A 15,880-nucleotide genomic window follows, 5' to 3' on the forward strand; every position below is an offset into this window, starting at 1 on the left:
AAGGGAGCATACGTAGCTGTCTCAGAGATCACAGTGTCCTTTAGGAATAACAGGAGGTACTTGACTGTCTGCATCAGAAGTTAAGCTTGTCAAAGGAGGACACAGGACTTTCACAGTAAGACTTTAGTACCACTTCAGTCAGGAGGTTCAAAGACAGCGTAAATGGTGGAGCAATTGTTAAACTGAAAGAATACAGGCCAGACATGGCTCTCAGCCTGTCCAACAAGTGAGGTGGTTTGAGTCATGAATCCAACCCTAGTAAAGCCTTGAGCTGACCTGAATACATAACAGCATGGTTATATTATTTGCCTGCATTGTGGATTTGAATAGGGTTAGAGCCTCTGAAATAGTACTATGCAATCCTGGCCCCAAAAACTGGTAATCTAAGAAGTAACAGGTATAATGAGCCAAGTCCTGAGTGTGTAATACAACCTGATCCCAAATTTTGATCATGAACTTACCTGAGACTTTTAAATCAAAAATAAGAGTGTCATCTCCAGTTTTGCAGGTGTATGTTCCCTCATCTTCTTTCGCCACAGCTGAAGCCACAAGCTTATGCAGTTTGCCCTTATCTTCCAAAGTGAATTTCTTGCTTGCTGTGATTTCTTTGCCATCTTTGTACCACTTAACCATGATGTTGGCTTCAGAGGTCTCAGAAACAAATTCAGCCTGTTTTCCAGTGATGACTCTGATAATTCCTCCAGTTTTCTCTTTATTTATGAAAGTTGCAAGTGCTGAAACAAAATACGGACACACAGTGCTTTGAGGAATTGTGTGGACACGAATAAATACATACACTTATATCTACATTAGGTATTAATTTATCACAGGGCCAAATATGCATGTGTATGGGAAAGTGCGGAAGAATGTCGAGGAGATAGGCGATGGAAGCTAGCCAGACCGTTCCGTGGGAAAAGGAGCATCAACAGGACATGTTGACCCATAGCCATGTAGCTGGGCCTGTGCCAGTGTGGTGTGCACCTGGGCTTTGACTCGAGATTAGCGATGAGCTCAATGTGCCCACTGCGCATGTGTGTAGTACACAAAACCCACGTATAGTGCCCCCCCCGGTGTTCTTCGCCATGGACCGACGCTCAGCGGTGCCAGGGACTCTCCCGCTCCTTTATTGCCTCGATCGGGAAATCGCTGGGGAACCCCCGCTCAGACGCAGAGGTAATAAACGCTCAGCATTGACCTTAGTGTGCCTTGTGTTTGTGTATCTGTTCCTGCCGGGAGTCCAGGCGTCGCCCCCGCCGGACCCTTACAACTGGCGTAGTCGGCAGGATACACAAACGACAATGCCGTGGCCAAGGAGAGCGAAGGGGGAGGGCGAGAGCCACGGAGGGACTGCTCGCCTGCGGCTGCCAGGATGGCCCCAGACTGAGCGGTGGGGGCCAGTAGCTGCATTGCTTGCCGCTCTGGCAGTCCCCCAGGACTGGCCAGAGTTGGCACAGGGGGAAAATGTTACCCCGAAGGCGGTTGAATCCGCTTTACAGGCTATGCCCTTTCGTGCTGCTTCGGAAGCAGCTCGGAAGCTCGCCGGACAATTAGGGTGGGCGCTGTTGACGGGCATTCGAGCCTTAGATAATGAGGTATCATCTTTGCAGCAACGAGTAAAAGATCTGGAGAAGGAGAATGGAGATTTGCGTGATGCGAGGGCGGTAGCACAGGAGTTGATCACGAGCCAAGCTGAAAAGAGTCAGGAATTAACCCATAGGGTAGAGCGATTAGCTTTACGAATGGCTAACAAGCGCCGTGTGCGCTATGGTAAAGCCCCAGCTACAGTTGCACAGGTGAGAGCAATAATAACTAGACCTTCCTGGGACCCAGAGGAGTGGGATGGTAATATTTGGAGTACTTCATCTGACTCGGAGATTGAATTTGGATTAGAAGGAGAATCGGCTACTCCCCAGGTCTGACCTCTTGTGCAACTGAAGGGGGAGAGGCAAGTAGACGGGAATACAGTGGAGCAATCTAGGACGTATACCCCGAAGGAACTGCGTGAGTTTTTAACTGCTTTCCAGCAGCAGCACGGGGAGTCTTTGTTAGCCTGGTTAGTGAGAGCATGGGATGCAGGTGCCGGATCGCTTAGTCTCGTAAGAGAGGAGCTGAATTTAATGAGCCCCTTATCAACCGATGCTCAAATTCAGTATTATCTTACCCAATTAACTGCTCTGTGGGACGGGGCAGGAAATATTATCGTAGCTCCAACATTATATCAATGGTTATGTGCTGCTGTGCTAGGTGCTTATCCGTCCACCGATGAGTTAGTCGCCACAGTGGGAGCGTGGCGTACTTTGGAGGAAGGGATCAACGTGTTGCGGCAGCTAGGGGTAGCAATCGGATTAGCAGATGGAGAAGGACCGGACGGTGTGGAAATAACGCGGCAGATGAAGACCCAGTTATTAAGGGGGGCTCCAAGTGCCTTAAAGCCCTTACTATTTGGCATAGTAATGCCTGCAACTGGAACAGTGGGGGCTTTAATACACAATATAAGGGATTTGACACTTGTTGGTGAACCAGATACTAAGCAAGCGAGAGCAGTTCGGAATTCCAAAGGAAGAAAATTGGCAGGGACTACTAAATTGAGTGGAAAGGTAACGAGGCGGCAGATGTGGACTGATTTGCTGCAGGCAAGGGTATTACGTGATGAGATAAATGGTCTTTCTACTGCTGACTTATTCAAGCGGTGGCAGCGGCTACCTGCTAATCAGCAATATCGAACACAGCCTACCGCCCCCCCTGCTCCAGCCACAGCGTGGAAGCTGCCGGCCAAAAGACAATGAGGGGGAGGCGGGTCCCCTGCAATACGAGCGTCAGTTGCGGCTTACCATCGGGGGGACCGATGCCCTTATGTACCCTTGCGAATTCGCTGGCGCTCTGGAGGAGAAATTGCTGTGCTTGCTTTAGTAGATACTGGGGCAGAAGCTACTGCACTACATAGTGCGGTAGCTCCGGGGAAGGCCACTACCCATATATGTGGGTTGGGAGGATCAGCCACCCCGGCGAGACAGGCTGTAGTTACGTTAGCAATTGGCAAAACCCCCCCATTTTCTGCCACTGTTTTATTAGCACTGATTCACGAGTGTATCTTGGGGATCGATGTGCTACTGGGCAGAGATATTCAGACCCTATAAGGATTGTTCTCCTTTGGAAAAAGTTCTGCGTTACCGCAGTTGCGATCCATTACTTTGATTAGAGGGTATCCAAAATGGGACCCAGTGGATCTACCGGTTCCCCCCACTGTAGTGCAAGTGAAGCAATACAGAATTCCTGGTGGGGAACAGGAAATTCAGGAAACTATAGATGCTTTATTGCATACCCAAATAATACGCCCTGCCCTGTCGGCTTTCAATAGTCCTATTTGGCCTGTTCGGAAGCCTGATGGCTCATGGCGTATGACTGTGGATTATAGGGAGCTAAATAAAGTCGCCCCACCATTAGCAGCCGTAGTACCTGACATGGTAACTCTGCTGGAAGGCATAGGGAAACATCTGCAAGAATGGAAAGCTGTCATTGATTTGGCAAATGCATTCTTCTCTATCGCTATATCCCCGCAATCGCAAGACCAATTTGCGTTTACATGGGATAATAAGCAATATACATTTCAAGTCCTTCCTCAGGGCTATAAACATAGCCCCACTATTTGCCACCAGATGATCTCAGCTGATCTTCCCCCCCCACTTACAGAGTGTACCATCCATCATTATATCGATGATATTTTGATAATGGGACCTTCTGAAGAACAAGTCCGTGAGCAGTTATCATTGCTGGTACAGACCCTACAGGAGCGGGGGTGGGCTGTAAACCCTAAGAAGGTACAGGGGCCAGACATCAGTGTGCAATTCTTAGGGATAGTCTGGAGGGGGCAGACGAAAGCTATCCCTGAGAAAGTGCGCAATACCATTCAACAGTACCCTGTCCCCACTACTGTGAGACAACTACAAGCTTTTTTGGGCCTTTTGGGGTTCTGGAGGACCTTTATACCCCACTTAGCATATTTAATGCGGCCGCTACAGCGTTTGACCAAAAAAAGTAGCCAGTGGCAACGGACTAAAGAACACCAGCAAGCCTTCGACCTGTGCAAGGAGGCGGTGGTCCAACATTGCGAACTATTCACTCCATATGAGGGACGACCTTTCGAGCTGGAGGTAACGGTCATGGGGGATACGGTGTCTTGGGGGTTGTGGCAGCAATGTGCCCACGCAAGGCGGGAACCTATAGGTTTCTGGTCCCGTTCCCTGCAAGGGGCCACAGCAAATTATACACCTTTAGAAAAACAGCTCTTGGCTGTGGTGTGGGCTTTGCAGGATACCGAACGAGTTACAGGACGTGACCCGGTGACCGTACACACCCCCATCCCCATTCAGGCATGGGTGACAGATGATACCATCAGGGCCCATGTGGGGGTGGCCCAAGCTGCAACTCAGTGGAAATGGAAACACTATTTACAAGCCCGGTTTAAGGCAGGGAGAAAGGACATGAGCACCCCGCATGCAACCTTGTTAGGGGAGGTACGTTTTGAGCACGTGCCTCTCTTGTCAGAGCCAGAGGGGCTGCCCCCCCTTGCTCCCCCAATAGAGCCATCGCCTGTCCAAGAGGCCCCTCCTTTTGAGACGTTATCTCCTGAGCAACGAGAGTGGGCCTGGTTTTCTGATGGCAGTGCGGTGTATTCCTGGGCAGGAGAGCGAGTGTGGCGCTCTGTAGCATATAATCCTGCCACAGATACTATCTGTTTTGCCTCAGGAACGGGATACTCAAGTCAGTGGGCTGAACTAAAGGCTGCAGCTATAGCTCTCGATGAGGGAGATGCACGCTACCTCTATACGGATAGCTGGGTAGTATACAAGGGTCTGCGAACCTGGTTACCAACATGGGCCGCTGCACAGTGGAAGATACATGATAAGGAACTCTGGGGGAGCCCCTTGTGGGAAAGGATTTGGGACATTGTGCAAACTAAAGCTGTGTCTGTGCGACATGTCGATGCCCATCAGAAGCAGGAGACCCTCGAAACTCAGCATAATACAGCAGTCGACCAGATGGCAACTCCCTCAGAGTTAAAGCAAGCTTGGCAAGCGCATGAACGATCAGGGCATCGTGGCCCCATCACAGCTCAGGCTTGGGATCTATCACAAGGCCATCCCATGTTAGCCCTACATTGGTATAAGACAGCCCGTGCTAACTGTCCCGTTTGTATGAAGATAACAAAAGTGCCTTTCACCAGCACATATGGTCGCATCAAGCGAGGCGAACAACCCTTTGCGACCTGGCAGGTAGATTATGTAGGCCCGTTACCCCCCTCACAGGGGCGAAAGTATATATCGACTGCTGCAGACACTTACACAGGCCTTATGTATGCATATCCTACCTCCCATGCGAATCAATCCTCTACTGTACGGGGCTTAGAGCAGCTCATGTATACTTATGGTATACCAAAAGAAATACAGAGTGACCAAGGTACCCACTTTGCAGGCCATGTAGTACAAGAATGGGCAAAGGACTTGGGGATCACCTGGGTCTTGCATATACCATACCACCCTCAAGATAGTGGATTAATAGAGAGAATGAATGGCCTGCTAAAAGAACAAATTCGAAAGCTTACCACCACGCAAACCTTAAGGGGGTGGATGAGCATGCTCCCACAAGCGCTGTTTATGCTTAACAACAGGCGTGTTGGAATGCTTACTCCCTATGAGCGAGTACAAGCCAAACCGACTCTAGCAACTCCTGCTCGGATATCCGTAATGGAAGGGGGAATTGCCCCCTGCATACTCGCCTCCGGGGAGGTAGAATTCTATACACCGGAGCAACTCACGATTACTGAACAAAGGGTTATAAGCTTACATTTAAGACTTGATTGCCCTTCACAGTGTGTATGGCTGTTTACACCTTTGATACCTGTCCAAATAGCCCCACTCTTATTGACCTTTTCTCAAGATTTATCTTTCCAGGTATCCGTATCCACGCCAGTGAATATTGCACAGGGAGCACCGATACTGCGAGGAATTCTGATCCACAGTGCCGGAGTGCCTCAAGTTCAGCAAACACCCTCAACACACTCTTTAGCCAGTGTGTGGATACTAACTCCTCAAAAGGAAAAGCGGCCTGGCACTGTTCTAGCAGATGGTCCAGGAGCCACTGCTCTAGTTCTTCCTGATGGTGATACTATGCCTTTCTATCTTCCCATCCACAGGTTATCACGCCGGCATCTGTAAGCTACTGTTGAGATGTTGCCTCTTGTTGACCACGACAGATGCCGTTAATCTACAAGACCATCCAGCTTCCCATGTAAATACATGGATTTGGCTCACACAAAGATCAGCTAACCTCTCTGCTTTCTGTATTGCAGGAGGACGATTAGTGGATGATGTCTTAACTACGTGTTACATAGGTGTACCAGCTCCACTCATGGTACTACAGAGTTATATACAAAAAAAGGGTATTTCTGTTACTCCCATGAATTCATACAATTTGGGTATTGTTTCCCAAAAGATGACACCTTGGACTTACTCTTTTTGTATAGCTAACATGTCTAAAGCATATATTTGCTTTCGCTTTGTAAATGCTACCTCTGTTCTGCGGTATGTAACCAATACACAGTTAATTTGTAATGACACTATAAATATTGCTTATGCATCTGCTCACATTATACTACCCTTAGGTTGGTTCCTTCTGTGTGTCACTACAGCATATACATATGTACCAGCCAACGCCACAGGTGGCCCATGCACTGTAGATTGTGTTACTTTAAGCATCCTTCCCTTTATGATGGAGCAGCGAAGGACCCCGTGACATATCCTAGATGCCATTTGTAACCTCCATGTAAGTTTATTTTCTCATGCGGAAGCCCTAGGCCTATTGCTAAGCCTAGTTGGGATCCCAGGGGTGGTGGCGCATGATTGTAAACGGTTAGAGCATGTTGTCTGTGCTTTAGCTCAAGGCTTAAATTGGACATCTAGAGCCATTGCCTCTTTTAAATAAAGAGTTGGGAGTGGTACGGCAAGAAACACTGCAAGACCATCTAGTGATTGACTATCTCCTACTGTGTTACAACCATGGATGTCCTGACTTTGCCGGGATGTGCTGCTTTACCATCACTGAAGAATCAGCATCTACTGAGACTGATATCAGCCACTTACAGAGCATTATCCAACATACCTGGCAGAATGGCGGAGATGCCTGGCTGGCTAATTGGTTTGGCTCCCTAAGGGGATGGCCGGGCCACCTCATACAAGGAGAACTCTTGTTTATCTTTCGCATTATATTATGTTATGTTTTGATTTCATTACTTTGTAAATTCCCTTGCCCTCATACCACACGCCCTTCTGAAGACTGGAATGGCCTGTAACTAGCTCTCCATCGCGGGGGTGGAGTGTATGGGAAAGTGCGGAAGAATGTCAAGGAGATAGGCGATGGAAGCTAGCCAGACCGTTCCGTGGGAAAAGGAGCATCAACAGGACATGTTGACCCATAGCCATGTAGCTGGGCCTGTGCCAGTGTGGTGTGCACCTGGGCTTTGACTCGAGATTAGCGATGAGCTCAATGTGCCCACTGCGCATGTGTGTAGTACACAAAACCCACGTATAGTGCCCCCCCCGGTGTTCTTCGCCATGGACCGACGCTCAGCGGTGCCAGGGACTCTCCCGCTCCTTTATTGCCTCGATCGGGAAATCGCTGGGGAACCCCCGCTCAGACGCAGAGGTAATAAACGCTCAGCATTGACCTTAGTGTGCCTTGTGTTTGTGTATCTGTTCCTGCCGGGAGTCCAGGCGTCGCCCCCGCCGGAGCCTTACAGGCTCCCAACCCTTGGCGGCTTGTTGTAAAATTTTCCAGTCATGTGGTTCCCATTTCCCCTGACCATTCTGTTGTAGCACGGGGAACGCCAGTGCTGTGGGGCCCTCGGACCCCGCAACAGGCTTCCATTGTCCTTCTATTATAGCGTCCTTGATAATACCACTCCAGCGGGACTCCCTTGGAGGTCCGGCGAGGGGATTCATTAAGCAGGGAGGTACTCCTCCCTCTTTCTCTTGCGCCTGCAGCTCCACTTTTTTCAGGCGTTCCGATAGCTCCTGTAGCACTCTTACGGTTTCTCCTGGTGACGGCGGTACTTTATTTCTGGTGCCAGGCGTGTTGTCCCCCGAAGACTCGCTGGACGAAAGCAGTGGGGGGTGCTCTGATGGAGTCTGGCGTGAGCGGGTGGTCTCGTTGAAGGAGGGTAGAGGCGGCCGCTGAGGTGGCACAGGCAGCGGCAACGGTGGGTACAGGGGACTGTTGCTAGGCAGCGGCGGGGGAGGAGCGCTAGGAGGGGGTCGGCACTCCTTCCCGCCCGAGTCTATGAGGTCAGCAAGGGGCGTGGCCACCGCCCCTCTTTGAGCCTCCTCCGGGTGCACTTCCGCGTTCGCCTCGGAGCTCGGACCGGCCGGCTCTGAGGAAACCTCCGCTTTCTGGGACGCAGCGGGTGACGGCGCTGTCGATGCCTCCCCCTCAGAGTTCTCCCGCACCCTTTGCAGTGCCTCCCCGACAGACCGGCACACTGCCGTTAAAGTCTCTAGTACGGTGTTCCAAAGTGCGCAAACAGCTCTTATTGCCCTCTCCTCCTTCTCGCCTCCCCCAATCGTCTTCTGCCACATTGTCTCTCCGAAATCTCGCCATTCCGATACGGAAAATAGCATATGGGTGTCGGAAAAATGACCCCATTTTTGCCCTAGCTTAATCAATCGGTGCAACTGCTTTACCGGGGCGTCAATCCCTCTCTTAGAGAGTATCCCGGCGAGCAAGGTGGCAGCAGCATCAGCCTCCATTGCTGCTTCCTGAGAGGCGGGGAGCGACCCCGAAGACCAGTGTCTGGTTGGCTAGCGGCGTACAACCAGCACTCCTCTCAGCCGTACAATCCCCACTCCCGTCCTCTCGCTGCTTACCGCAGTCTCGGAGCTCTTATCGGTAGTCACGGAAGTAAACCATCCTCTGCTACCAGATGTCGGAGTGGGGGGACGGGCCCGGAGTAACGATGAGTCTCAATATGAGTATGGTCGTTCTCCCTTTATTAGAGCTTACACAGAGTATATATAGACAGGCGATAGAGCATGTGCTAGCAACAGCTGTATGATTGGTTTACAGTCTCTGTTCACGCGCCTAAAGCGAATACATGATTGGTGCAAAGTTGCTGTTCACGTGAAGGGGCTTGTCGGCCCCCTCCTTGACTTGTTTACCACTACTTGCCTTCCCCTTTTGTAATGGTCTAGGAATGTTCAAGGACAGTTCACACAGCCGTGGGATCCTCCCTCCATCGTGAAGACAGGATTGCTCACTTCTAAGAGATCATGCCCCTTTTCACTTAACCATTCTTCCACATGCGGGATCCTATCCAACTCCTCTCCCAAGGAAACCACACTGGCTCCCCGTTCACGGTCCCCTCCCGGGCCTCAACTGCATAAGCACAAATTTGCCCCAAGAACGTGTTTGGAACCTCACAAATGCGGGAAGAAGCTCGTTCTTTCCTTCCCGAACTAAGACACCAACTCTCCCGGCTTTTCTCTTTGAAGTTGCATCCATTCCCGATTTCTCATCTCAGTTAGCAGCCGGTCCCTAACCCTTCCCGGTTACCTTGATCACCAAACTAAACACAGTCTACCTGTGACAGTCTAACCTTTCATCTCGGTTAACAGATATTCCAACCTTTCAAACAGTGAATGGGCTGCGGATCAAACTGCAGTTATTCTGGAGAGGAAGGGAAAGTGATTTTCAAAAACGTCAAGTAAATAAATAGCAATTCCTAACTCAGTAAGTTACCTCCTAGGCATAGCCTCAGCTTGTATTGTATATAGGACTGAAAAAAAATCATTTTTGCAAAGGTCTGTCTTTTATAAAGTAGCAGACAGTTGGGGAATGATGGAATTTTTACCGGATTTAATAGACTGTATTTCATGTCAAGGGATTTGAAATTTCATACCCATGTTCTCAGTATAATTTCTGCTGTAATTAACTAACCTAATTATGCTTTTCCCTGCTGAATGTTTATAGGTATATCAGAGGAAGGATCACTTTACCCATGACTTACATACTGAAGCCTTCCTCAAACATCTCCTCCTTCTCACAGTTGAAAATAAAGTATTCACACAGACAGGCTGTTGGTTTGATCAGCTCAGTTGTTTTTAGGCTCTCCTGACATCCTAAGATCAGGATAGAGCCTTATTTTTTGATTGAGCATCTTTTATACTGGAGTAAATCAACATAGTTTCACATAATTATTCCTTGTTTACCTAGCACTGTACGCAGGCTCAAGCCAAAGAGTATCAGTCCAGTCTGGTGTTTAAAAAAAGGTCATCTAAAATCAGGCTTCTCAGTCCAAAGCCAAGCACCAAGTAATAGTAGCCCAGTTCCCCAGATTGTGAGCATTTAAAAAGCTTCTGCTGACCTCAATATAAGCTCTTATGTATTCATCTAAAAAAAATAGGCCATGGTCTTAAATGCCAAAAAATGGAACATAATTTTAAACTCATACTTTTTAGAGTTTTGCTTGTGCTGTAAAGCAGAGCGAGAGCTCTGGAGGACTTGGATATAGAATGCATATGTTCTAATGATATTCTTGCATATGGCCACCTTTCCTGTTGCATCCACAAAAAGAATCTCTTTTGCCCATTACCGTGGACTTCTTTGTCCCCGACATAAAATTAATTAGACAGGAACATTCCCTGATGCAATGAGGTGTTCACGGTTCATCTCAGATCACCTTGAGTTTCAGTCACTGCACAAAACAGTCTCAGTCGATCAGTGGAGCTACCTTTTATAGTGACACTAAGCATAAGGGATAAGAAAGTCTGGGAAGCACAAGACCCAGAATGATCTGGTACCAATTCCCCCTTCCTCCCTCAGAGTGGGAAGTTTCTAAACCAGAGTCAGATACCCATTTATGCTTACACGACTCACCTTATCCAAAACAGTGTAAAACACTGTTGGTAGCAATCAGGATTAACCAATTCCTTTCTGTACAAACACTCTTCCATCACTTTCATTTTTACACTTGGCTATAGCAACAGCCAGTGCCTACAAACAGGAGTAACTGAAGCTACAGCTAGTGGTGATGAAACACCTTGCTGGGAGGAAACTGGATATCACCCAGAGTCTGAAAAAATGCTTTGGGGTGCAACACGTGAAAGAGGATGGAGTAAGACATTGTGAACATGGAAGTGCTACACTGCTCTACGCTCTACAATCCCAGTTCATCCCATTTAACAGAAACAGTAAGCCTAAGTCTAGTTCTAAATCAGGATCTCAGTCCCCCGTGGTTCCTCAAATAGCCAGTAGAGAAAGACACTTCACAGCAGGGGCATAACCAAAATACATCTGCACTAGCAGAAAGACTAAGGTGGATTAACTTGAGGAATGACAGGAAATCACAGGTGTCCTCGAGGAAAAGCAGCTTTTAGCTATAGGGCACATGCAGCTGCACAGAGTCACGAAGCAAAGGACAACGGCAAAGATTCCAGCCTCATGAGAGACTCTTACCAATTATTTCACGAGAAGTCCTGCAGCAGGAGTTAAAATTAAGCAGTCGGTATGTACAAGAAATCTTAGAGAGGGGAACCGTAAGGCTATTCTAGAGCTAAGCAGATTAGAGATGAGTTACAAGAGTTTGCTTACTTTGCAGAAGTTTTTGCTTATATTTTCCTGGGCTCAGATTCCTGTTCATCTGGGTCTAACCACATCCAAAACAACAAAAAGATGATGCTGAATCACCCAAATCCAAAAATTCCCCATTATTTCAGTGCAAAGTCACAATTACTCAGAACTTAACCTATTTTAACCTTGCCCTAGACCTCTGTGCACTGATGAAAATCTAAAACAAAGATCTGAACCAATGCATCAAATCAGTCTCTTCATCTTGTGTAAAGGTATGTACTCACACCATCCAAAAAAAAAAAAAAAAAATCACAAAAACATGAGGCTGGAAAGACCTAGAAAGATCATCCAGCCCTTCTCCCCTGCTCTGGGACATGCTCAGCTCTTTATGTAATTCCAGACAGATATTTCACTAACCTTTTCTTAAGCCCATGATGGAGGCTCCAAAACCTCTTCAGATGATTCTATTCAGTCATCCAACCAACAGAAAGCTTTTTTACTGTACAACCTGGATCCTTCTCATTGCAATTGAAGCCCATTATTTCCTGTCATTATTTCCGCATGGAGAACAGATTGTTCCCTTCCACTTTACAACAGCCTTTTAGGTACTTGAAGTCTGTTATCAAGTCCTTCCTTACCTATTATTTATGACTTAGACAGCACCAATTGGTGGCAGGGGCTTTAAAGACAAAATTAGAGAGCCCTTAAGTGCTTAAATCCTGTCTTCATTTATCCTGTAACAAACATGACAAAAGGATGTAGGAAAGAGGATACAAGTACAGAGCTACAGCCAAGAGACCATTCGTTTACTTGAAAGGGCAGCACCCACGGATAGAAGATTTGCTCTTGTAGTTTTTCTAACCCTGACTGACTATAAAGAGACATTCTGAAAGAGGTGCTTTACAGAGGAGAATTAGGGCAACAGATGGCTGAACAGGGAATGGCTTGCTAAAAGCCCTAAGATGGAGAAAACAGAGTCAACCAGAGAGGGAGAAATTTCAGAGGAGGGAGAAGAATGAGCTAGGAGGCTTAATGGTCGACAGCATGACTGAAAGCCGGTGCAATGAGATGGAGGCAACAAAAAGCAGCCAGTTGTTCCTTTTGTACTGCCCTTGCTTCCACCTTCTCTCAGTCATTTGACGGGTAATTGTCATGGAAGAGACCAGAATCCATCTCCAAACCCTATCCAGGGGAATTACAGAATGGGAAACCGTTCAACTTACTTTCCACATTGATCTTGGCTTGGGTCTTGTCATCAGGACTCTCACAGCAGTAGAAGCCCCTTTCTGCCAAGGAGATGTTCTTAACCACGAGGATATGCTTCGTTCCCTCAGCTTTGATCTCTATGTTTTCACTGGGCTTCAGCACAATTTTGTTCCTCATCCACTTCACCTCTGCAGCCTTGGTCAGCTCAACCTCCAGGATCACTGTGTCCCTCTCTTCAACTGTTCTGGGCTCCAGTTTCTTCTTGAATGAGACTGGGGCCTCTGCCAAAGGAGAAAGATATTAGCAAAAACGTGCAGGATCCAGAAAACGGGCTATCGGGAGGAATTAAAATAGTGGCCCATGCATTCTGGGCATCTTTATTTAATAAACTGAAAGCAGCAATCCCCTACTACGAATACAATCCGTCAAGGGGAAGGCCATATAAAGCAGAGATCACAGCATCAGTGATAGCCTGTCAAAGGGACATTATTGTCTCTTACCTCGCACCCTGAGGTTGGCACTGCTTTCTACACCCTCAGCATTGGCAGAGATTTCAGCTGCGTCTTCCACCGTCAGATCAGTGATCGTCAGGCTGTGGTTGGTGTCACTCTGCGAGATCACATACTTCTTGCTGGCTTCAATCTTGACACCATTCCTGTGCCATGTAACCACAGCATCACTGGGAGAGACGGTACACTTGAACACAGCCTCTTTTCCTTCTTCAGAGACCACGCTGTTGAGACTCGTAATGAATTTCACCACTCGGGGAGCTGATGGAAAGGAAGAAAACACTTAGGAGCATGTCTTTGAGACATGGGGTGAACATGGTGTGAGACAAACCAGAGATGTGGAAACTTAGGGAGATTCCTCTGACATGGAATTTTGTTATTATTAATATTATTCTGTAGAGCAATAACAGTGCCTTAAACAGGCTTTGGTTTTGCCTTTCTTTCTTTCTCATCTTTTACCAAATGAGATCATCTGTTCTTTCACATCAGAGCTTCATTTGCCTGACTAGATAAAAAAATCTGTAGAGGCATAAGCCCCATCCACCTTTGTCTCTTCCGTCCCTGGAGACACAGACAGTGGAGTTAAACGAATCCAGGGCGTGATTCATCTCATCCTGAAGTAGATGTTTCAATAGGTCGGACGAATTCTGACCTACTAGCAACCGTTCCTCTCCGCTGACTCCAAAGAGAGCTGAGGGGGTGCATCCCAGCTGTAGACATCTTGTGTGGATGTCTGAGGAGAAAGGAGATGAACCCTAGCCTGTGTGTCTCCCTGCCACTGCACTGCACAGCACCTTCCTTTCTTTGGCTGGACTTTATGATGCTCTGCTGTTGGGGACAGTAAAGGGATATAGAGTTATTGCCTGGGGGCAGATACTGCAGCAGTGGGCCCAATTAGCCCTTTGGTCCTGGACATCAACCCTCTCCTCTCTGTGTGAGCACCAGCTGCACCCCATCCTTCTGATGAGACAGTCAATTTAGAGCCTTAGCCTTGATGAGGGAGCAGCAACCCTGTGCACTGTCCCAGGAACAGAGGCGACAGTTTAGGCCCTGCTTAGGTCCTCCCACAGGACCAGCTTACAAACGTTACCCTCACACAACATCCCTGTACATCTTCCTCATCAGCTTTGTCATGCTGGAGGACAGAGTGGGGAAGAGCTAAAGCCCTGCCCGCTCCCCAGCCACTAGGCTAGGAGGTGACAGGAATGCTGTGATGACTGTGGAAAGCAAACACCAGGAAAAGCACCCATCGGAGGCCTTCTTGTTCCCTTGAGCGAAAGCCCAGCAAAGGACATCAACTGGGTCTTTAGAGGCAGGAGGAGCTTTGCTAGCCCATGGCATGGGAGCCACAGTAGCAGCAACAGCAGTTCAGGTCTTGAGCCTAGAGCAGTTTTAGGGGGAGTTTGGACTCCTTCACCTCCATCCTCCCGCGAGGGAAATGGAGCTGTTAGGCAGGGACATGACCTGGGGGCAGCTGCCTGCTCACCTTGCACTTTCACTTGGAATTCCTGCTTGTCATTCTTTGTGCAGCAGGTGTACACAGCAGTGTCCGTGCTCTTAGCCAGGTTCACCGTCAGGGTCCGGGAAGCCCCCTCACTCTTGATCTCATACTTCTTGCTCGCCTTGATTTCTATTCCATCCTTCAGCCACTTGACTGAAGCAGTTTCAGGCGTTACTGAAGTAGTCAGAGTGATGTTTTCATGTTCTTGAACAATGAGGGGCTCTTTCTGGACAACCTTCTTTTCAAATTTGGCCTCTGGTTCTAGGAAAGGCATTAAAAAAGACAAACTATTAGCTTCATTTCCAGGTCCTTAACCCAGCAATATTCAGTTACTGTCTCTTCTCACAATAGGGTTCCAGTTCATGGCATAATCTGTAACAACCCAGGAAATATGGATGAATATTTGTGACTGGTATAATCTTTTGCTGAGAAAATAATCTGTCAGGTAACTCAGAGCTTCTGCTTATAAGAGGAGCCAAGAAAAGGAAATGCAAATATACATTTTATCTGCCACTCATAAAATGCTTCTTTCTTAGTGGTAAAATTACCTATATAATCTTTCTTCTCTTATTTGGATGATTCTAGATCTAATTAAGAAGAAATATTAATATGCTAATCCTGAATTTGCAGCCTCTTTTCTTATCTGTTTGCTTTATTCCCATTCTCCTCTACCTTGTACAATGCTTTGCCCCAGAACAGGGCGCACACAGTGGCAATCTAGTTTTTCTTAGCAGCCTTTCCCCACAGCTCTATTTCTGTGCTTTAAAACTTCCCACTTCCAGCTCATTTTCAGCTACCCATCACTGGAAAAGGTTGTATGATAACGTGTGTGAAGGAGATGATAAACAAACAAAAAAAAACTATTTAGCATCGCTTTAGCCAAGGAGTCTCCAACCAGTTTCTCCTCCTCAACACTGCTAAATTCAAATGGCCAAATTCATGTGCAGCATGGTTCACAGATATTGCTCCAGGAGAGATCGTAGCTGCACCGTGGCCATTAGGTACAGAATAATCACTATTCATCTTAGCCACCCAGCAAAGCTGC

At 47.7% G+C, this 15,880-nt stretch overlaps 1 protein-coding gene across 1 annotated transcript in view; it reads right to left on the reverse strand.

Annotated features, from left to right (window-relative positions):
* The window catches only part of LOC136991340 (obscurin-like), a 176,250-nt gene that overhangs the window by 151,933 nt on the left and 8,437 nt on the right, over positions 1-15,880 (reverse strand). Inside the window, 3 exon segments of the mRNA XM_067292206.1 lie at positions 12,843-13,106; positions 13,326-13,595; positions 14,821-15,096. Coding sequence (XP_067148307.1) covers positions 12,843-13,106; positions 13,326-13,595; positions 14,821-15,096 — 810 coding nt within the window.

The sequence above is a fragment of the Apteryx mantelli genome, chromosome 2 (genome assembly GCF_036417845.1).
Source record: "Apteryx mantelli isolate bAptMan1 chromosome 2, bAptMan1.hap1, whole genome shotgun sequence".
Classification (NCBI taxonomy): domain Eukaryota; kingdom Metazoa; phylum Chordata; class Aves; order Apterygiformes; family Apterygidae; genus Apteryx; species Apteryx mantelli.